Source organism: Balaenoptera borealis, assembly GCF_965194805.1.
Source record: "Balaenoptera borealis genome assembly, chromosome: 15".
In the NCBI taxonomy this organism is placed as follows: Eukaryota; Metazoa; Chordata; class Mammalia; order Artiodactyla; family Balaenopteridae; genus Balaenoptera; species Balaenoptera borealis.
In genome coordinates, this window is record NC_138871.1 from 28,920,679 (window position 1) to 28,941,478 (window position 20,800).

Below are 20,800 nucleotides of genomic sequence, written 5' to 3' on the forward strand. Positions count from 1 at the left end.
CTTTAGGACCAGTGCTCAGATTGCTAATCTTGGATCACAACAGCCTCCTGCTCAAAAACTTGGGAAGCTGTAGTTCAGTCCCTGAGCAAAAGCCCCATCTTGTAGCCTGGTACTGAGGACCCACACTGGGCCTCAGAGGAGCCCTGCTCTTGGACTTTAGAAACATTTGCACAGCAGAGTATAGGCAAGACCAGGGATGACCCCAAACTGGGGAGCTGGAGCTCCCATCTCCTGCCGTCACCTGCTCTATCCTATGCACTTTTGCACCACCTGTGTGACTGCTGCCTTCCTGGAGCAGCTTGTCAAGCCATTCTCCACAAAGCATTCCTGCAAAGGCCTGTCACCACTCATATTTTATTGAGAACAGTGGGCAGGTGGGGAGGAGGGGGTGCTGGCTGCTGTGAAGGATTAAGAACCCAATAGGCTAGACAGGCAGATTCCACCTGGCTCATGATGCAGGAAAGGGCCTGTGGGGCGGCACCTGCCCTCCCTGGGATCCCTCAGCAGGGGCATGTGGCAGGCCCCTCAGGAAAGGTAGGCAGAAAGGAATTGCAGGTGATGGGTTATAACTTCCACAGCTTCCAACCCAAGAGTAAGGGGCAGTGCTAATCTGGGGAGGAGAGGGACACAGTCAGGGCTAATCTGAGTATCTAGCCTAGCTCTCCTAGATTTCTGGAAGACTTCAATGTTCCTCTGCAGGGATCCTAAAGACGGAGATTGAGACTAGGAGAGCCCCTTACTGACCCATGCTCTAGAAGACTCTATGACATCCTAAATTAAGGAGCACCGGCCTTTCATCCCCCAGAGCTCAGCCATGCTGCTAGAGTCCTCAGTGGGAGGAGGGGGGAGGAAGGGGTGATGATGTCCCTCCCAAGGGAGGCAGAGACCTCTTCCATACCCTGTGAGGCCAGCCACTGTGCTAGGGCCTGAGAGGCAAGGCATAAGGACAGAGTCTGTTGTCTGGGGAGACTCTCTACTCCCCAGATGTGGAAATGGTGGGTGTGGGGAGGTGAGCAGAGGGAGGTAATCCCCCTGGTTCGGTGTTGCCCCGCAGAAAGCCTTAGGGAAGGTACTCTGGAGGCCCAGTTCCTCCCTCCTGCCTCTCCCAGCTGTGCGAGTGGGGAAGAGGCTAAGGGTGTCTAACCCCCTCTCTTCTTCAGTGGAGTCAGGCTGTTCTCAGGCTGCCACTTTGTGACCCAACCGCCCCCCCACCAACAGTGAGTTGGGGAGGGTGAAGCCTCAGGTGGATGAGTAAGCGGGGCCATGGGGCCAAGGGGAAGAAACACTGTTAGGCCGTGACCTTGGTTCCAGCCACTTACCCCCGTACCTCAGGGGGAGGCCAGTTCTGAGAGGCTCAGTGACAACGCAGAGCCTGAGCCGCTCAGCAGCAGTGTCCTGGGCATGAGGTCTGGCGGGAGATGGAGGGCCTAGGGTCCAGCCTGTCTTACCCTCTGGAAGAAACAGAGCTGGCATGGGGGGAAAGCAGGCAACAGGAGTGGGAGTTCCTTCCAAGCCTCTGCTCTGGGGCAAGGCCCCCTCTTCTGGCAGGGTCTGGGGTAGGACCACTTCTAGGCAGGGTGACATCACACATCAGTCATCTCATCCCCCAGCTCAGCATCTTCCGGCTCTCCTTCCTCGTCCTCTTCCTCGTCCTCCTCCTCAGAGGTCATGTTGGGTTCATCAGCCTCTGCCAGACATTTGGGGCAGGAACAGACGAACAGATAGTTCTCCCTGCAGAGGGTTGGGGGGGTTGATGGTGAGGGTACAAAGTTAGGCAGCCACCAGCACGGAGAAGCCCAGAGCCCGGCAGCCCAGCACACCCCCAGCTGGCACCTGAGGATCTTGTGGCGGCTGTGGCGGCTGCGCTCCCGCTGACAGCAGTCTAAGTAGCTGATGCAGATTTCCTAACGGGCAGAAGAGAGGTGGGCTCTGACAGTCTGTGCTTTCTAACAGATGGCATTAGGGCCTCCCCAGCCTCTGCCCTATGTCCAACCATTGCCCCATCCCCAGGAGCCAGAGCTGCCCTTCAGCGAAGGAGCAGGCCACCCTGATCCACTCCCCTGTGCTCACAGCAGAGGCCACTATGAGGCTTTCACAATCTGTGTCTGAGACAGGGGGCTATGGTTGGCCTCGGGCCATGGCCAAGGTCTGTGGCTGGGGCAGACGTTATCTTGGTGTGAAGCTACTTGCCCTGAAAGAAGTTTCAGCCAGGCTCCGTGCACAGCTCTAAGAGCCAGGGCCCCAAACCCACACTAGCACCCCACAGTCCAAGCTACAAAGGGCCGTGTCTTGCTTCCTTAGATGCTGCAGATTCCTTGATCAAAAGATAGCTGGGGACAAGAACTTAGGCACACAGCTGTCTCTGAAACACTGCTCTGAGGCTTTCTGGAGTTATTTTTTGAAGTGGGGTGGGGTTAGAGTATACTCATGGGGAAGACTCATGTCCTGGAGCATGTGGGGATTCAACCCAACAGCCTGAACTTGGGACTGTAGCCACTGCTGCTCCCAATTCCTGGAGAGAACTTGCAAGGCCCACTGCCCACCCACCCCGACAGCTACTGGCCCCCTCACCTCTCCTGGCTTAATATCCTCCAGGGCGGTGACATGCAAAAGGAAGTTGTTTTCTGGGAAGGAGGTCTCTGCATTGGGGACACAGCTGTGGTTGCCTGGGTCATGAGAGGCAGGTAATGAGGACTGTTGACTAATAAAAATAACAGCCTTAACTGTGCAGAGCACTGGGTCCCATCTTTCCTTGTTCTCTGATCCCTGCTAGGGCTAGGCAGGTCTTGGGACCCCAGTTTCCTATATCCCTGTCCAGTGCTCTTTCCGGAAGAGCACAGGCACTAATGCACTCCCGCATCGCTCCCCTCCCCTCCTGCCATGACTGCCCCTTCTCTCCTCACTGGTCAACTTGATCCTCAGATGCATTCCCAGTGTCTCACAAAGGGAGGGACAGGGCTGTGAAAGGGATGCCCGTGCCAGGCCACTTAACTCAGTCCTGTCTGTTATTGGATGTCTGGTAACAGCTGAGCCAGGCCCTCTGAGAGCCTAGTTTGGGAGGAGTAGTGTCCCCAGAGCCTGGGAGGAAGGTTTTGCAGTGAGGAGAGCAGAGGGTGGGAGGCTGGGATCTGGAAAAGACAACAGTCTGAGCTGGCTCTGCCCCCTCCATCAGGTGCTGATGAGACTGCCTTCCAGCCTGAGCTCCTCCCGGGCTATCACAACACTCTCCTACCAAAGCTCACAGGGCAGTGGTGGGGCAAAACCCAGGCTCCCCTTTGCAAGAATCAGAGCTCTGTGCCCTGCCTTAGCACTGGGCCTAGCCCACTGGAAGGTTTTATATCAAGGCACAAGAGTCCAATAAATGAATGAAAAAATAATGGAAGGAGAAGGCTGAGGGGAAATCCCCAAGGAAGCTCAGCCCTAACCCCACTCCCAGACTCAACTCTACCAGCCCAGAAGGGGCCAAGAGAGATGAACTGCAGCTGTGACGCTACCCCTTCTCAATGCCGGGACTCACAGCAGCTCTGCAGCACAAAGAGGCCAGATCCTTCACAGTTAAGAAACTCACCAGTTGCTGTAAGACAGTAATATGCAGATGTTATTGCATCCACGTTATAGGTGGGAAAAGGGAACTAGGCTTATAAGGACAGGCAGTGGCTCCACTGTCTTGCCACCCAATCACTACTATTTTACCTGAAATTGCTTCTCTGAGGCGCAAGCCTTGCTTTCCTATAAATGGTACCACCTTACTGTCCGGCCCTCCCCCACCCCCAGCATCAAGCCTCTGCACAGATCGCGGAGCCATTTCTCCTGTATGTCCCGCAGACAGATCTGAAGCTTCCCATAGGCACACAGGGATTACCTTCCCCAACCACGAACTCAGAGCTGCCTGGGGGAAGACTGTGTCCACTGCCTAACTGATGGATGTCTCCAAAGTTGGGTGAGGCCAAGGCTCCATCTCACCAACCTGCCTCGATGTCCTTGTACAGCTGGTCAATGAAGGCGTCCAGCTGCTCACGGTCCTGAGGCTTCAGCTCCAGAGCGTCACAGGCATGGACCCACTGGCTCAGGGAGCTGGGGGTCCCAGGCAGCCATGGTTGGAGAGGAAGAGGCCCAGCTCACAGGGCTCTCCCACTCCAAGCAAGTTAAGTCCATTTCTTTCTCCGGGGGGAGGGTGGGGGTGGGTGGGTGTGTCCTTCCCCAACAGACCAAATGCTCCCAAGACTCAGTCTTTCTGACCTCCACCACTGAGTTTAGTCCAGCATTCTGGCCAGAGTCACACCCTGCCCCACCCTAGTCTTGAAAAGAGATGTGGCTACCTTCCTCAGTCCATCTCCCACCCCAGCCCTGAGGGACAAGTCCAACAGCTCTGGAACATTCCCTCCTAACCTGGTCCCAATTCCTTGGCCATTGGTCCCAACAAGAGCAAAGAGAGACCGGAATCCATCTGGAGTGAACCACTGTGGGGAGAAAGGGAGAAGAGCACTCGGGTTACAGCCACTAGCTTTTCTTCCTGTTGTGGAAGTCTGCTGTGAGTCAGTCCCATCCCAACTCCAGAAGACCAGGTCTGCTCTGGCTTAGCTGTCCCAGTAGGAGACGCTGACCTGGTTGCTCCTGGAGAGCTGGAGTGACTGGGAGGCCACTGGTCCCACCTTCCCCACACTCACCTGGCTGAGTGCTTCCTCATAAAGGGCCTCTGTGAAGAGTCTCCGCAGAAGCTCCAGCTGGCCCTGGTTTAGGGGAAGCAGGGAGAGACTTGCATCCCTGGGGATTTCCCATTAGCACCCAGGCAGGGCCCAGAAGACCACGTAAGGGAAGGAAGAGGGCGAGCTCTGTAGACCGAGCTTTCCCTGGGGGCAAAGGAAAGCCACAGAATCCTTATCTCCAAGAGACTTGGCAGTCTCTGGCCTGTTCCAACCCAGGGTAGCGAACCCCAAACTCCTCCCTATTTTCTAGCCCTTGTACCAGCAGGGCGGAGGCAGCCTGGCTTAGAATTTCTGTCCTCACCACCACCCTCCAGGCTCCCTGCCCCAGCCTCCAGACCAGCTTGACCCTCCCCCTCCTTTCCCCAGATTCAGTGCAGGAAGGCCCACCCCAGATGCCCTTTCACACACCTACCTCCACCTTCAGGCAGCTCCTGCATGGAAGTCTGCTATTCTCAGGGAGAATGTGTAACTCTGATTTGAAGCAAGTGCTCAGTACATTGGCAACTAAAATTGTTTCACACCGCTCCCTGACCCTGTGGAACCCCCAGCCCTCCATTTTCCATTACACTTGATTCGCCCACTGTGAATCCTATCATGGGGTCCTGCCTTCCCACATCAGGGCACCCAGCCCTTCCATCCTCTGTCATCACCCCACTTCCCAATTTTAAGTCCACATTAGGTCATGAAGTTAAATAGCGGCAGGAATACAAGTCTCTGAACAGATTTTTGGACCCAGGCTCTAACTTCTTCCTGTGGCTGGGAAGGCAGCAAATGTGGAGCTTCCCTTAGGTAGCCACGGACATCCCCAGGCTACTGGGGGGCGGTGGGAGGGTCATGTGGGGAGACCAACCTTGAATTTGTCCCCCAGGAGTTTGTGGACAATTTCCTCCTCCTCATTGGCCGTTTTATTACAGAACTGGGAGAAGAGCCTGATCCAACGATCCTTATCCTTCGCCTGCAGTGAACAAATATACTTCAGGGTCAGGTTCACACATGCTCACGCATGCCTGTGCACACATGGACTCACGGATACCCTCCTCTTTACTGCCACTCCTGCCCGTGTGGGAGGAGTAAGCTGTCATTCTAAAGCCCCTGCCCTCAGAGAAACACCATCACACATGAGCTTCTAAGTAGACCCTTCCTCCACACCCTGCCCACACCCAACCATCTTCCGCAGCTGGTGCCAACCTAGCCAGTTCACGACACTTGGGAAAACAGAATGAGGCTGAGGAGCAACAATACTAAAGGGGTCAGAGTGGCTTCTCTCGCTTTATCTAAGAGACACAATCCTGAAAAGGTGGTGCTTATATATGAATTGCTGCTGCACAGGAAGTCACCCATAGGTCACAGACCACAGGCAAGATGAGCCCCCACTTCCCCTGCTAGATCTATGGTTAGCTACTCCTAAGGTTTACACAGAAAGCAGCTCTCCTTTGGGAAGCCCAGAAGGAACTCTGTATCCAAGCCAGAGTGTTAAGGTGAGAAGAAAACTGAGGCCAAGGGTTGAATGAGGCCGGAGTCAGCTTCCCTGAGAAGATCAGGTGGGCTCACCTGTTTCACCGTGGCCACCATCCGGGCCATCAACATGATGCTTGCAGTCTCAGGGGGGTAGTGAACACTCCTGGGGAGAAAGAAAAAGGCTTGGCCTAGAAATTCCCTCCCCAGTAGCTGAATTCAGGGACGCCCAGTCTGATTACTACAGAGAATCTTTCCTACCAATCTCATCTATAACCAAAGAGAGAAAGTCATTGGCAAGGACTTGGGCAGGATTTTATACCCCTATGGGCTTAATGGGGCTCTTTCTGGGAGTGCGTAAAATGCTGAGAATGGTGGGACTGGCGGCTCAGATTTAAGGCAGGGGGAATGGGTGATAGTTCAGCCCTAAGAATGGAGGAAAAATCTAGGGGGTGGTAACTTAACAAAGATGGCTGCATCCACTAAGCACGGGGAAGGCAGGCAGGGAGGGAAGGATAAAGGAAAGAAGAGAGGAAATGCTACCTACCTCCATGCCTCCTGCAGCTTATTGAGAGGATGCAGGGGGTCATCCTGGGAGGGGCCTGGGCACAGGACCTGATGGTATTGCTCAGCTGCGGCTAGTAGACATTCTGTACTGCAGTACGTCACCTGTTAGGGGAGGTGGAGGTCAGCACCCTAGGATCTGGCAGTGGGGTGAGGCACAGACACCCATGTGGTCTCACCTCCTCTAACTGCACTCCTTCCACAAATACCCCCTAAGCAGTAGTCAGTGGTATTATGAGATGAAAAAGCACACAGTGCTCTGGGGGCATGTGAGAGGGGCACCTGACCCAGGCTTGTAAAACCATGGGAAGGAGAGACTGCTTCTCAGGTACAGGGAAGGGCCCCTGCCAGGCTCCTAGGAAGAGGGCAAGCTCCCACCAAGCCTATTTTCTACACAATGGGACTGGAACAGAGAGGACGAAACTGGAACAGTAATGTCTTTTTAATGTCTTTCCCTACATTCGGGCTCTCAAGGGCCATGACCAAGTCTGTCCTCACTCCTGTCTCCCCAGAGAGGACTTCAGCTTAGCCCCCAGGGATATTCACCTGGCAGTGGGGACAATTCTGGTGCAGGTCCTTGCGCACAGTGCACAGCTCAGGGTGAGGCAAAACCTGGCCTGGTTTCCCAGTCAGTCTCTGGGCGTTCTCCTCTGCCTTCTCCAGTGCCCGAAGGCAGTGGTCACAGGCTGGGGGAGAGAGCCAGACATGACAATTAAGTGTCTTGAGAGCAGGGGCCGCATTTGCCCTTTTCACAGCAATATCCCCAGGGCTAATATAGCACCTAGCTCAGAGAAGGTGTTCAATAAAAGTCTGAGCAGTGAGTGAATGAATGACTATGTTAAATGAATGAATTTCACACGCATTATAGATGATGCCTTCTTCCCTCCCCGGAGTCCCCACCCATCCCGGCAGACTCCCTCTGCTTCTTGATGGGACTTAGTCTACGGGGCTCCCCACCCAGCCCCCAAACTGGGCTTTCCCCACATTCTGGAGCCGAGTGACCCTCCTTTCACAGATTTTTCTCTAGCCCAAGAAAAGTGTGAAAAAAGCACGTGACTGGCAAAGCTAAGAGCGTCCTATTTGTCTCCGACCCCTAACAGCCTTTTTTAACCAAGGGGCATGGGGTCTCCTCTTCGTAGGGGGCTCCACTTTGGCACAGACCCCTTCAGCACGACATCTAGTACCTTACAGTATAGGCCACACTGAGTTCCACCTGAGTGACAATCCTCCCCCAGGGAGCACTTTGGAAGAACCTCTCTGCAGCAGGCTTACAGCCGCAAATGGCCTGAGATTAGACAGAGGCATGGTTCTCAGGTGCAGCTCTCCAAGGGAAGTCGCACTTTCCTCCCAACACCTGGAGTCCTAGAGACGTCAGCTGGTAGGGATGTACGTACTCTCTTCCATGCGCAAACGCTGCTGGGCCCAACAGCCCTCAGGAGTAGGTGAGATGTGCTCACCTCGGTAGCGATAAAGTGCATTCCAGAGAAACTGTGCAGCCACCAGGGGCCGTTCGATGAATATGGTCTCCCCCTTCTGGATCAGCTGTGTGGCAAACAACCCCTTTCCCTAAGAGGGCAGAGAAGGAATAGGATGGCCATAAGAAGAGACAGAGGACATAGCTTCAGGGGCTCCTCACCCCCACGTGCTTCCCTCCTGTCAGAAGCCTCTGCCTCAGGAGGGTTCATGGAGCGTGGTCGGCACCCTCCGTGACTGCCTCCTCTGGAAATGCAGCTCTGCCCAGTTTCAGTCGCACTTCTACCAGCCTGTCCAGGAGGGGGAGCAGCAGAGGGCCTGGGATGGGAAGAGAGCCACCACATCAGCCGTATCAGACTAATGAGAGGAGAATTTTTAGGATGGCCAGAGCAGGGCCAAGGTTCACAGCAGGCTGGAGCCTCCAGTACCAGGAACTGGTACAGGGCGGCCTCCTCTGAGTCACCCACGTGCCCCTCCAGGATCCTGGTCGTGAAGCTGCTCCTCAGGGTTGCAGAGAAATCCTACACCACGGGAGGGAGAGGCCTATGCGGGAGAATATGCCCTTCTTCCCTGGTCAGCTGGGTACTCACAGCACCTAGCATACATAGTACCTGGTACCCAACAAGTTCTCAGGTGTTACACTGAAAGGAATGACTAATCCTAGCGCCAGTCCTAATGCTAACTTGCTGTGAAACTTTGAGCCAGTTGCTTCACTTTTTTACCATGTGAAAAGCGGGTATTATAATAATACCTACCAGGTAGTTTCCAGGATGCAATGATATAGCACAGGTGAAGGAATTTCATGAACTCTAGCTCCTTACTACCCAAAGTGAAGTGATGGACTGGGCAGCATGGGTATTGCCTGGGAGATGTTAGAAATGCAGAATCTCAGGCCCCACTCCACACGTGCTGAATCAGAATCTGCATTGTTAAAATCAGCTGCAGATGCCCACGTGATTCATATGCACATTAAATGAGAAGTACTGGTCTAAAGCACTGTAGATATGTACGGGATGAAGGATGAGAAAACAACTGTTGAATTGCCATCTCTCCCATGTGCAAAGGGACTCAGGAGACAGCTTCAGAACCTAGGCAGTTACTGGCCCAGCTGGGCACTTTCTCCCACTATACAGAGTGGTGCCCCTGCCAACAGTGAACTGTCATGAAAAGAGAGAGAAAGGAAATGATTGACACAGCAGTGAAGTGTCCTGTCATGTGGCCTCCTGGGTAGCTCCCGGTTTCCTTCTGCACTGGCACTCTGGATAGACAGGGGCACCTCCCAAAATCAGAGCAGCAGGATGTATAGACCTGGACAGGCCCTGAGCACCCCGTGAGCCACAAATCTCAATCCTGTGAATAACTCTGGGAGCTCTAATATGGTACAGTGGGACAGCTGGAACAAAACCACTGGCAAAGCCGTGGATGCAGCCTGGTTGTCTTTCTACAAGCCCACCTCCATGCCTAGTAGCCCCTGGGACCCACCCAGCAAAATGAAAACCTGGCCTTCCTCTGTGGGACAACAAGATATAGACAGGTATCCACATTACTTCTGACAATCTCAAATCTCAATATTGAATAAATATTGATCTCTTTCTCCCTCTTTCTGGAGGACCAAATGTAGGAAATATTTAGTAAAGCAAAGGAAAGAATCAGAGCTGTTCCTCTATGAAACCACTTATCCCCCAAACATATAAAGTATTTCAAGAAAAACAACTCTAATTCATATTACCAAGAAGATTGGAGAGAACGGAACCTGAATGGAAAGGGTACAAACTATGCAAAGTTATCTCCAATTTGAAAAGTTTAAGTTTAAAAAAAAAAAAAGATTGTACCAAAAAATCTAAGACTATGTAGTAAATTAATTCTTTATTAAATTATTTTCCAGAAAAATATTAAGTGCCAAAAGTGAATTCAAAAGGAAGAAAGCCAAGACAGACTTGCAATGCCAATACCTGCCTGATGTGCATTAGTACAGCATCCCGGTTGACATCTACCATATTTGGTCAGGTTTCTGTTCTGACTGGTCATGTCCCTGGCATAGCAATTGGTAAAATTTTGGAAATCACTCCTGCCAATATCCATAGAAGCAATAGAGAAAGTGGTCAAAAACTACCCCCATGTGACGCCCCTATATGGTTTCATGAGCCAGCTGTCTCAAACCAAATAAGTAATTCTTGTGCTATTTAAACTATTCAATAACAGAGAAAAAATGGAAAGCTTCTCTATTAAAAAAACAAAAACAAAAACAAAAAACAAACAAGCATAATTTTGATGTGGTAACCTAAGGAAGATACCATAAAGGAAAAAAAAAAATCACAAACCAATCTCACTTGATGAATGTAGAGGCAAAAAGCCCAGGATAAGCCATCTTGTCACCAGGTCTGGGTATGTGATTCTTCTGCAGCAGCAGATCAGTTGTAGGCATGGAGAGGGAAGCCAGCTCATTCTTCCAGAGCTGGGATTTTGATAGAAGGCTAGGACAGGACAATTGGGCAAGGAGAGTGGCTGAAGTGATGAAGTAAGAGGGAAGAAGTAAAAAAAGGAGGGGCCTGAGAGATAGGGGTGAAGTGAAAGTAAAGGTGAATATCTCTGCAGGCTAGGAGCGATGGAACTGAGACACCATCAAACTGTGAGCCAATGACGAGCACTGGAGGCCTTGGGGTGGAGATGGAGTTGTGGGCAGCTGAGGAGGCCAAGGATATGGGAGGTGATTTATCACGGAAAGAGAGGAATGCTCCAGGTACCGCTGGAGTGAAAAGAGGACAGTGGAAGGTTAGGTTCGGGAACTGGATGAGTACGATGATGTTGAGAGCAGGAGACAGATGACTAGAAGGCTGACATCTACGGCAAGGACCAAGGATACACACAGCCACTACACATGACAAAGTGTTCAACCTCATTAGTAAACAAATATAAATGAGAACAAAGCGATATCATTTTGCACATATCAACCAGCAAAGATAACCAAGAAAGAAAATACTCAGTGCTGGTGAGAACAAAAGGATGTGTGCACAGTCACTGAGCTCCAATATCTTTGACCTCAGGATTGAAAAACAAGATACAACATAAGGGTCCATAAATGAGCAGTTGTTGAATGAACAGTGGTCCTCCCATAAAACAGACTATTACTCAACTCTTAAAAATTAATATGTAGCATTATTGATATTGAAATATTTACTGCTGCATCAAAAAGCAGTTTCTAGAAATACCGTTTTAATATGCACATATTTGCACAAATATAAGATTCTGAGTGTTTTACCTTCTCTTTCCTTACATGCGCTTTTTTTTCTACAATGAACTTCTAAAACACGATAATAAAACAACAAAATGTCACCCTCTTGATTTAAACCCTTCAGTGCTACTACGGGCTTCAGTCCAAACTCCTTAACACTCCAAGACCCTTCGTGAAGTGTCCTGGCCTTTTCCCTCAACCCCCACCCAAATCTCACTCAGAAAGTTCCCTGAGGACCCACGCGTTTTTGTACTGCAGCTCCCCCTGCCCAGCACGTCCCGCCCACAGCTCCCAGGACCCAGAAGTAACGTCCCCCGGCCTGGCGCTCCCCGGCCCCACTGGCGGAAAGGCCCGGTTCCACGGGGGCAGGGGACGTGCACGGAAACTCAGCGGGCTCGGGCCCACCGCATGACCGCCCCGGAACCCTGCGCGCGGGGACAGAGAGGCCCCGGGCCCCGAGCCGGGAACGGGCCGCAGCGTCCGAGCGGCAGAGGAGCCTCTAGATTCCAGGCGTGGGGTCCGGTGGGGCTGTCTCCAACGCCGGGCGGGGTGGGGGACCCCGGCACGGTCCGTCGCGGCCTCACCTTGGCGCTGCTCACGAAGCGCACCTCCACGGCGACCCGGGCTCGGCCCGCCACGCCCACGCAGAAGGAGAACACGTCGCACATGGAGGCCGCCATCTTGGGCGTACCTCCGCCTGCTGACCCTTGACCCCGCCTCGACCCGGGAGGCCCCGCCCCTCACCGGCCCCGACCCCAGCGTGAGTGTCCCCGAGGCTGCGAGGGTTTGCGCGCTAGCCGGTCTTAATTTGGATCTTTTTGGTTTCTGTATCTGTAGGTTAAGTAGTTCGTTTACTGGGTGTAGCTGGGCCTGCCTTTGCGCAGTTTTGCCTCTGTCTCTATCTTCGTGGCCAGTACCAGAGCTTGCGTGTGCGTGTAGTTTTGATCTGTGTACCTGTATCCGAGTTCACGTTTGTGTCTGTTGTCTCTGCCACCCAGTGGTCCGTCTTGAGTAAAGCGCTCTCTGGACCCAGTCATGGGGTGGGACAGCAACGGGCTGACTTACTGCTATCCTCTCTGACCCTCAACCTGAAGGGAAGAACTAGCTTACTCCACCTATCCATCCTACAAAGTACGGCGCAAGATTTCCTATTTCCTTAGGCAGTCTGGCAGCGGGGCAGACTGTCCTACGACAGATCAAGCTGGACGTGTGTCTTCCTCAGACTCTTCAGGGCGTAGGGACCTTGTAGCCTGGGGGTGCTGGAGGGTCTAAGGACCCGTGAAATTGTATGCAGAAGTGAGTCCGCAGATGCACATTGTCCTGACAACCGGAGAGGGACCTATTCTCTTGTTCAGGACTGACCTGAACATTTGTCCCCACAGCCAAGCCTGACCACCATGTCTCAGTTTGTTCCCTCGTGCTCCAATTGATTCTGTGCTACTTGAAAAGGGACCTGTGTCTGCATCTGCTGCGGTCTCATGGTGACATTTAGGGATTTGATAGAGCCCAGTAACTGCTGAATAGGTCACTGCTGGTGATTTAAAAAAAAAAAAAAAGTGAGCCAGTGGTTCCTGGAAGAGGCAGATGTAGCTGTGTTCCTTTAATAGAGCTGACTGGGTCCAGCATTAGGAAGGAATTCCCGGAAGACAGGAACAGGAGGGTTCTTGAAGCTGGACCCTGGCCTCCCTCCAGCTGCAGCTTGGTCCTGGAGACGATGGTCAACTGCCTTGGCGGCAGGTGGTTTTTCCAAGGCCACCCCTGCTCCCTGCCTTTCCTTCCTCAGAAAACTCTGGAGAGCAGTGTGGACCATGCCCTCTTTCACCACTAGGTGGCAGGGCAGTCCTCCTTCCACCAGTTCATCTCAACACCCAGAAGTCATTATGTGTTTTAAATGAATACCCTCAACGGAAGCCCGCCAGGGAATGTGGAGTGCTAGAGAAATTAGCTCTGGAAATGTTGGTGGCAGGTTTCACAAGAGTAGGCTATCAGCAACGCTTCTTGGAAAGAAGCTGAGTAGATTCCTGGGAAGGAATGGGAGCCATGAGAACTGGTTGTGAAGCAGGGGAATAATAATACAGCAGAGTTTATGACAAAATGCCAGTTTTGGCAAAGGCAGAGTTAAATCTCTCTACTCTGTATGAAGATGGATAGGGGGTCAAGTCAAGTAGCTAGACGGAAAAAGATGGTGTTCAGGGTAGCATGTCTGCTCCAAGGAGGCAGCTGGGCCTGAGCTCCTTCTGAGAGTGTTAACGGTTCAGAAAAAATAAGAAAACTCTGGGAAATTCTGCGAGAGGAAGTGGGCTAAATGGTCTGCCCCTCCTTCTTTGCTCTCAACTCCACCATCTCCAATGGGGAAGAGTCTTCTTGGCCCAGATACTGATTCAAGGAGGCCCTCTCTCGTCTACAGCCAGGCCAGGCAAAGATTAATCCCTGGAGAAGCCAGAGGTGAGGTATTACTCCCACAGGTGAAGGGGACCTATAAGCCTTAATAGTTACTGCACACTTAGTACTGAGCCTGGCACACTATAAGTGTTTTACAGACATCATCTCAGCCCTGGGAGGTCTACGTTATCAACATACCCATTATACAGGTGGGGAAAAAAAACTTCAGAAGTTCGGTAACTTAGCCAAGGACATAGCTGAAGGCCAAAGTCTGTACCCATGATCATTTGCATTATTACAGCTCCCAGGGGTAGATATAGAAAAGGGGGGCCCCTGCTTGACAGTTCAGATTCCCCTGATGCCCTTTGACCTGACAAGCTCTTCATTAAGAATTGGAACAGGGAGGTCCAGTTGGTGCCCTCAGGAAGAACTAGCCCAAACAGCTTGGGTTGAGCCTCCGTCCCAGTCCTCAGCTGTCCACTCCTGACTCTGCGTCTTCTCTCTGGATGGTGGTGTTGGAGCTGCTGGAGGGCTCGTCCGGGGAGGCAGCCATGGCAGATGCAGCTGGCAGTCTCAGCCTTTGCTGCTTCTGATACTTAACCCTGCGGTTTTGGAACCAGACCCTCACCTGTAATTGAGGCAGTGAGAAGAGATCAGAATGTGACCAGCAGTTCCCACTGCTTCCCCCATTCCCACAGTGCCCACTCCTCTCTGGCCAAAATTTACTCTTCATTCTAAGGGAAGCACACCCTTCCCTCTAATTCCAGTCACCACTCATTCACTCAACAAATATTTATTGGGCTCCTGATATGAACTAGGCATCACCCTAGGTGATGGTGATAATAGTGAGCAGTAGAGGCATGGTCTCTGCCCTCATGGAGCTCATAGTCCAGTGGAGGGAGACTAATAACAAACATGGAGACAAATGTATAAACACAAATGGGGGTATGAACAGGGGTTTGAGCCTCCCTGAAGAACCAGCACTTAAGCTGAGGCTCAGAGGATGAGAGGCCAGCCCGATGGGGACAGAGAAAAAAGCAAGCCAGGGCAGGGGAACCAAGCTTGGAGCGTCTGAGGACCAAAAAGCAGGAGAGCATGGCAGACACATCTGAGAGAGGGGAAAGCAACGGAAGGGAAACTGTGAAGGCCATGGGTTAGAAGTGTCAACTTCGAGCTTTTAAGTGGGATGCAACACAGTCCTATTTACATGTCAAGTAAATTGCACATCTGGCAGTTGTGTGAAGAATGGATATAAACAGATTTGGGGAGACAGCTGGGGAGACTATTGCAGGGATCCAGCGAGAGCTGGGTCTGCAGGCTCCCTTCCCTGTGTGATGAGAAAAACAGTCCCATTTGGAACTGGGGGCAATGGAGAGAAATGAAATGATTCCAGTTGTATTTTGGAGGTAGAAGTGAAAAGGCTGGCTGATGGATTGGAAGTGGGAGAGAAAGAGGAATCTAGGATGACTAAGTATTTTGAGCAACTGGGTGGACAGTGGTGCCATGTGTGGGAAAAGGAAGAGATTTGGGGAGAAAAATAAAATCAAGAATTGAGGTTCTGACTGAAGTTTAAAATGGCTACCCACAAGACATCCAAGTGGAGGCCTCAAGAAGGTAGGTAGATGTACAAGTCAGGAAAGAGAGGTGGGCTGAAGATAAAAATTAGGGAGTCATTGGCTTACAGATAGTATTTAAAACCCATGGGGATAGATTAAATCAGCTAGCGAGGAAAAAAATTTGAGGTCACTTAGAGAAGAGTTGCCTACAAAGGCAACCAAGAAGAAAGGACCAAAAAGCCAGAAGAAAAACCAAGAGAGTGTGGTGTCTTGGTGTGGAAGCCAAGAGAAGAGTGTATTTCATAAGAGAAGGAGTGGTTGACTGTACTGAGTGGTGGGGTAAGATGAGGAAAGGAAAGCATCTGTTGACTTTGGCAACATGGAGGACATTAGAGACCTTGATGAGAAGGTTCAATGAAATGGTAGGGAAAGAATTCACATTGCAATGAGTTAAGGAGTAGATGGGAGGTGAGGACATAGAGAGAACATAGCCAGTTCTTGATAGGTTTGCCTCTGAAAAGAGCAGAGAGATGATGCAGTAGCCAGAGGGGAATATGGGGTCAAGGGAATGTTTATTATTTTTAATATTTAGTCCCTTGAATACCTACTTAATTTCACTGTCAGCTCCTTACTTAGCATGGAAACATTACGTTATTAAGTTCTAGATTAACACCATGTGTTGTTTCCATAATGTGATTTCAAATAGGACTATTTTTCTCATCATACAGGGAAGGGAGTGTGCCAGTGGTTAGGGCCTGTCTCCCCCATCGGCCTGGCACAGAGGATGAAGGCCCATAAATTCCTCCCAGCCCCCACTCAGGGTCTTTGAGAGAGTAGTATCTGTCCCTAGGTGCAGCCCGGGCCCCACAGGAGTCCCTGCTCTCACCTGGTTCTCTGTAAGGTTGAGCTGGGCTGCCAGCTGGGCTCTCTTCTTCCCCACTAGGTTGTGCTGTTTTGCAAACACTTTCTCCAACTCTTCCAACTGCTCCAAGTTAAACATGGTTCGAACCCTCTTTTGGGATCTCTCAGTGTCCTGAAGGTCCTGAGTTTGGGCCCAGTCTCGAGGACCCCAGAGGCCTAGGCAGTGAGCCAGCTCCAAGCCTGAAGAGCAATTAGCAGGAGGAGAGGTTAGCCGGTAACCCCCTAGCTTGTCATCTTAGAGGAGAGAGGACAAGCTCACAGCTCCACTGCCCTGTCTTACCCTTGGCCAGGTAACACAGCAAGAAGACAGGGTGGGAAGAGACTGCGCAGAAGTAAAACAAATGAGAAAGAAGGGACAGTGTTGTGAGACCGCTTCGGCCTCCATTATTCTTCAAGTGAGTGGCATAATCTTTGGCCCTAAGAGGAGATGCCAAACCTCCATCTCTCCTTTCCTTTCCTTGGCTACTTCAGGAAAACCCTATGGGATGAGCAGAGAAGAGACCTGCTTCTCAACAAAGAGTGAGAGTTCATCCTTTTCGTTCATTCAACTTTTTGAATGTCTACTATGTTTCAGGCATGGTTCCAGGACAAAACAGAAAATCCCTAACAGTAAAAAAGGCAAATAAGTAAAATATTGAGTATGTCAGAAAGGGATTAGCGCCAGTGAGAAGAATAAAGCAGGGAAGGACAGGGTTAAATGTGTGGGAGGGGGAGGGGGGATAGTTTGTATCTTTAGAAAGGTAGGCACCTCACTAAGTTGACACTTGAACAGGGCCACTATGTATAGCTTATGCCCTGCACACAGGTACCCAGCTGAGAGGGTAAGTGGAGTCTGAAATTCTGCCCACTCTCCACAGGCCAATTCTTCCTGCCTGACAAGGTGTTGTGCCAGCTTGAAGTTAGGGGGTGACCTTTTCTAATGCACACAAGGGTGCTTTTCAGCTCATAGAGCTGTGGGCCAGCAGAGATGGAGATTGGTCTGCCAAGGGGCAGTACCTGAGTCATAACTCCAAAGGAGTGAGGAAGTGAGCCCTTGGGCTAGCTTGGAGGGAAGTGTTCCAGACAGAGGCCTGGCAAGCGCAGTGCTAGCTCCCACTAGCCTTGGGGAGGCTCCAGGGCTGGCAAACGAAACTGCCCCAGTGAAGGGAGTGAGGCCTGGCTGCCCAAGACCCAAACCACTGGGCTCACCTGGCTTACCATAAACATAAGCATTAATAGCAAACTATGAAAAATAATCAATGGGGCCAGATTTAAAATATGGTACAGCCTTACAATGGACCATTCTGTGGCAAAGAAGCTCTGCATGGACTTACAAGGAAAAAATCTCTGATACATGGTCAAGTGAAAAGAGTAAGGTGCAGAGCAGTGTGTCTAGTATGGGGGTTAGAAGAATGTGTGTGTGTGTGTGTATGTATGTATATATGTATTTATTTTCACACATATATACATGTGTGCAGGTATTAAATATGTATAAAATACCACTGGAAGGATAAAGAAACTGGTGTCTGGCTGCCTGTGGGGTGGGGAGAACCAGGTGGCTGGGGGACAGGAGTGGTAGAGGAAACTCTCCTCCATACTATATCTTAGTTAACATTTTGAAGTTTGAACTGTGTGGATGTAACACCCATGCAAAAACTAACTTGAAAATGAGACAACCATATACAAAGTAGTAAACTGCAATTCAAACCTCAGGTGTGTGGGGATGTTAGAAAAAGGTGGCTTGGAGTGAGGGCTGTGGCTCTCATTCAGCGGCACGAATCTGGATGGGGTTGGGAGACCAGTGTTTCTCTCCCACATGGTTAGGAGAAATGCCAGCCGAAGGGAGTTGAGGAGATGCAGGATGGGGGGAACCCAGGAAGTAGGAACCAGGTAAGATTGTCTTACAAGGATGTTGGTATGGGTCAATAAGGCTTGCACTAACTTCGCTTCTGTTTTCCTTCATGGGAACCACGCGGATACATGAACCAGATAGCCAAAAACGGCAGAAACTCGTGTAGATGGATGTTAATGCTAGAGGAGAAAGTTACCTCAATGGTTACAGTCTCGCTGGGATTTAAGTGACTGCGCTCCAGGGCCCAGAGCCCCAAGGTACCACTCTAGGAGCTATAAGCAAGCAGGCGCAGAGCAGTGAAGTGCGGAACCTAAGCTCCCACAGAGGTGAGCAGCAGAGGCCGTAAGCGGGTCGGCTAACTCCCTACGGCTCCTCGCTGGAGGGTACCAGCGGCAGCATCCGCTTCTCCCGTCTAAGACCGGGCCCTGGGTTCGCGACGAGAGCCGCTTTGGGCAAGAGCCTCCGCCACCAAGCGTTATCCAAAGCGGGTGTGGGAGACAGCAAGGGCCTCTACCAATCCCTCGTCCAGGGACGCGGGGCTGGGCCCCCTGCAACCCTGCGCTGGCCCTGGTTGTCTGCCGAGCCCCCTCTGGCCCGCCCTCACCTCTCGCTCCGCACCCGCCTCACCACACACACCTTCTCCCACCTCAGCGGCGGGCCGGGCAGCCTCCCACCCGGTGTCTCTCTCCGCCCAGTATCAACGGCAGGCTCAAGGGTCATAGCGTTTCCACCCACTCTAACCGTGTGTGGCTCTCAACCTCGGGGACTTCTCCTCTACCCTGTGCCCACCGTCGCGGCCGTCCGCCACCTCGTACCTGGGACGCCGAGGCCCTGGAGGCCGCAGAAGTGGGCGGCGCGCAGCCGCAGCACCGGGAGCCGGGGGCACGGCTGGTCGAGCCCCGCGCTCAGGTAGGCGGGCAGCCACGTCGCCGGGCACGCGCCGGGCAGAACCGGAGCGGGAGGCCGGGAGGGCGCGGTCCAGAGGCCCCCGGCGGCGCCGGCGGAGACAGACAGAGGGGAGACGGCGGGCGCACGGTGGTCGGGTCTGGCCAGGATGGCCTCGACGGAGAAGGAGGACTCGAGGCGTCCGGTTGCACGGGGTGGGCCTGGGCCTGCCGAGCGGCGCGGCAGCGCGGGGGACGCGGGCGCGGGGGACGCGGGCGCGGGAGAGCAGATGGAGCGCGGGCGCTGGACCCGGGCGCCCGAGGTAGCGGGCGGCCGGCAGCCTCGCTGCCCGGGGCTGGGCATGGCGCGGCCCTTGCCCGGACGGGCGCAGAAAGGGGAGCCGGGGGCCTCTGGGCTGTGTGGGCAGCGCGAGAAGCGAGTGAGGACACCTGCTTTAAATAAGGGAGCGAGCCTTGCTGTCCAGGAACGGCCGCAGCTGCCGGCGAGGGCTCTTAAATTGGACAGGGCGGGGCCGGACTGGCCGGGCCTTTTCTTCCCGCAGCCCAGGCGCCGCCTCCCGGGCGCAGCCGACCCCGCGAAGTTCCAAAGTTCGGTGTGCCCCAGCGCCCTCCCTCCTTATGCATTAAAAAAAATCCCACCCCCAACCCCGGCCCGTGCTGTCGGGTAAAGGACCCTGAGCTCGCTGTGACTTGCTGGTGATCCCGGGCGAGCCACCCTGCCAGTGTAGATGGATGTTAAGCTTTGCCTTCAAGCTTTGGCTCATCCCCTCACTGTCTGTGAAGCAGAAGCCCTGGCCACACTCACCTGTGACTGCGCAAGCCCTTAAATTTTTAAAAAAATTTAATTTAAATATCTTGTTTAACCACTGTGAAGTGTTAATTTCCCACCTTTCCCTGACTGGAGACACTGCTGTAGTTACCAATTTCTTTTGGGTCTTTCCAGGAACTTTCTGCACCCACATTACTTAGGCCCCACTGGAAAAATCTCTCCTGTATACAAAAAAGTAGAAGGGTAAAAACATTAATGGTTCCAGATTAAGAAATACTAATTTATTGCAAATGCATGAGAGTTGACGTCCTACAAAACCTGAATTATGTAGGTGTAAGGCAGGCATTTGTATCCCGTTTTACAGTTGGATAATCAGTATTTACCCATGTCCTTGGGCAAGTTACAAGTGACTGTTTGAATTTCTTCACCTGTAAAATGGATAACGATGGTAGGTACCTCATGGAGTTGCTGTGTGATTACATGAGTTAATGCATGTAAATCATTTAGAATTGGCCGGTGAGCACTATGCTGTGATTGCAGAGTTCTGAGGGATTCCTGCCTTCCAGCCTCCCATAGCATTCTGCCTCCCCCAATCAATGCCTAACATTGAAACCACTCTACCAGGTCGAGTTGCAGTTCAGTGGCATTGTCCATAGGTGTCAGCTGTTTGGAACACCAACATGCCCTGTCTGCTCTGCAAAGTAAGGGCTGGAGGAACCTTGCTGGGTTCCTGCCCTCCCCCACTTCCCACTTCAGCAACTACCGGCCCTGCCTTCTGAGCAACCCCCCAGGCAGCCTGGAATGTGAGATTGTGGGCAAAACGATGCGCAAGCGTCCAGTCTGATCCCAGGTCTAGGCTTACTGTGTTCTGACCAGAGTACGCAGGGTCAGAGATGAGGATACAGGAATGAGAGCCCTAGGGATGGGGCATGGGTGGGAAGGACTCTCTCTTACGTGAGGTCAGACCCACTGGGATTTGGAAAGTTCTAGATGCTCCCCGGCCCCC

At 52.3% G+C, this 20,800-nt stretch overlaps 2 protein-coding genes across 4 annotated transcripts; both read right to left on the minus strand.

Moving 5' to 3' along the window:
- Nucleotides 1–335: 335 nt before the first annotated feature.
- SMYD5 (SMYD family member 5) lies at nt 336–12,167 on the minus strand. Of its 3 annotated transcripts, XM_082356385.1 has the most exons (13): nt 12,015–12,166; nt 8,183–8,291; nt 7,272–7,411; nt 6,709–6,830; nt 6,258–6,327; nt 5,557–5,661; nt 4,668–4,730; nt 4,390–4,460; nt 3,968–4,074; nt 3,518–3,574; nt 2,572–2,666; nt 1,834–1,904; nt 336–1,731 (listed from the first exon to the last, which is right to left on the minus strand). In XM_082356385.1, the coding sequence occupies exons 1-13, from the start codon at nt 12,108–12,110 to the stop codon at nt 1,584–1,586; spliced, it is 1,254 nt and encodes a 417-aa protein (XP_082212511.1). In that variant the 5' UTR covers nt 12,111–12,166; the 3' UTR covers nt 336–1,583. The 3 variants fall into 3 exon arrangements, 2 of the variants coding, with proteins under 2 accessions (XP_082212511.1, XP_082212512.1); XM_082356386.1 differs by lacking the exon at nt 3,518–3,574; XR_014234646.1 differs by lacking the exons at nt 336–1,731; nt 1,834–1,904 and adding an exon at nt 2,993–3,128 and having other exon boundaries at nt 12,015–12,167.
- A 41-nt stretch (nt 12,168–12,208) lies between these two features.
- Nucleotides 12,209–19,540, minus strand: NOTO (notochord homeobox). The gene is made up of 3 exons (XM_082356413.1): nt 18,936–19,540; nt 16,255–16,469; nt 12,209–14,440 (listed from the first exon to the last, which is right to left on the minus strand). Exons 1-3 carry the CDS (start codon nt 19,366–19,368, stop codon nt 14,282–14,284), a joined length of 807 nt encoding a protein of 268 aa, XP_082212539.1. The 5' UTR covers nt 19,369–19,540; the 3' UTR covers nt 12,209–14,281.
- Between the last annotated feature and the right edge of the window lie 1,260 nt (nt 19,541–20,800).

Excerpts from the sequence above, each read along its gene's own strand:
- SMYD5 (XM_082356385.1), bottom strand. The coding sequence starts at position 12,110 with ATGGCGGCCTCCATGTGCGACGTGTTCTCCTTCTGCGTGGGCGTGGCG. Across the intron at positions 8,292-12,014 it reads GCTTCGTGAGCAGCGCCAAG|GGAAAGGGGTTGTTTGCCAC; the intron begins GTGAGGCCGCGA and ends CTGCCCTCTTAG. Across the intron at positions 5,662-6,257 it reads TGGTGGCCACGGTGAAACAG|GCGAAGGATAAGGATCGTTG; the intron begins GTGAGCCCACCT and ends TGTTCACTGCAG.
- NOTO (XM_082356413.1), bottom strand. The coding sequence starts at position 19,368 with ATGCCCAGCCCCGGGCAGCGAGGCTGCCGGCCGCCCGCTACCTCGGGC. Across the intron at positions 16,470-18,935 it reads CCAGGGCCTCGGCGTCCCAG|GCTTGGAGCTGGCTCACTGC; the intron begins GTACGAGGTGGC and ends ATTGCTCTTCAG. Across the intron at positions 14,441-16,254 it reads TCAACCTTACAGAGAACCAG|GTGAGGGTCTGGTTCCAAAA; the intron begins GTGAGAGCAGGG and ends CCTCAATTACAG.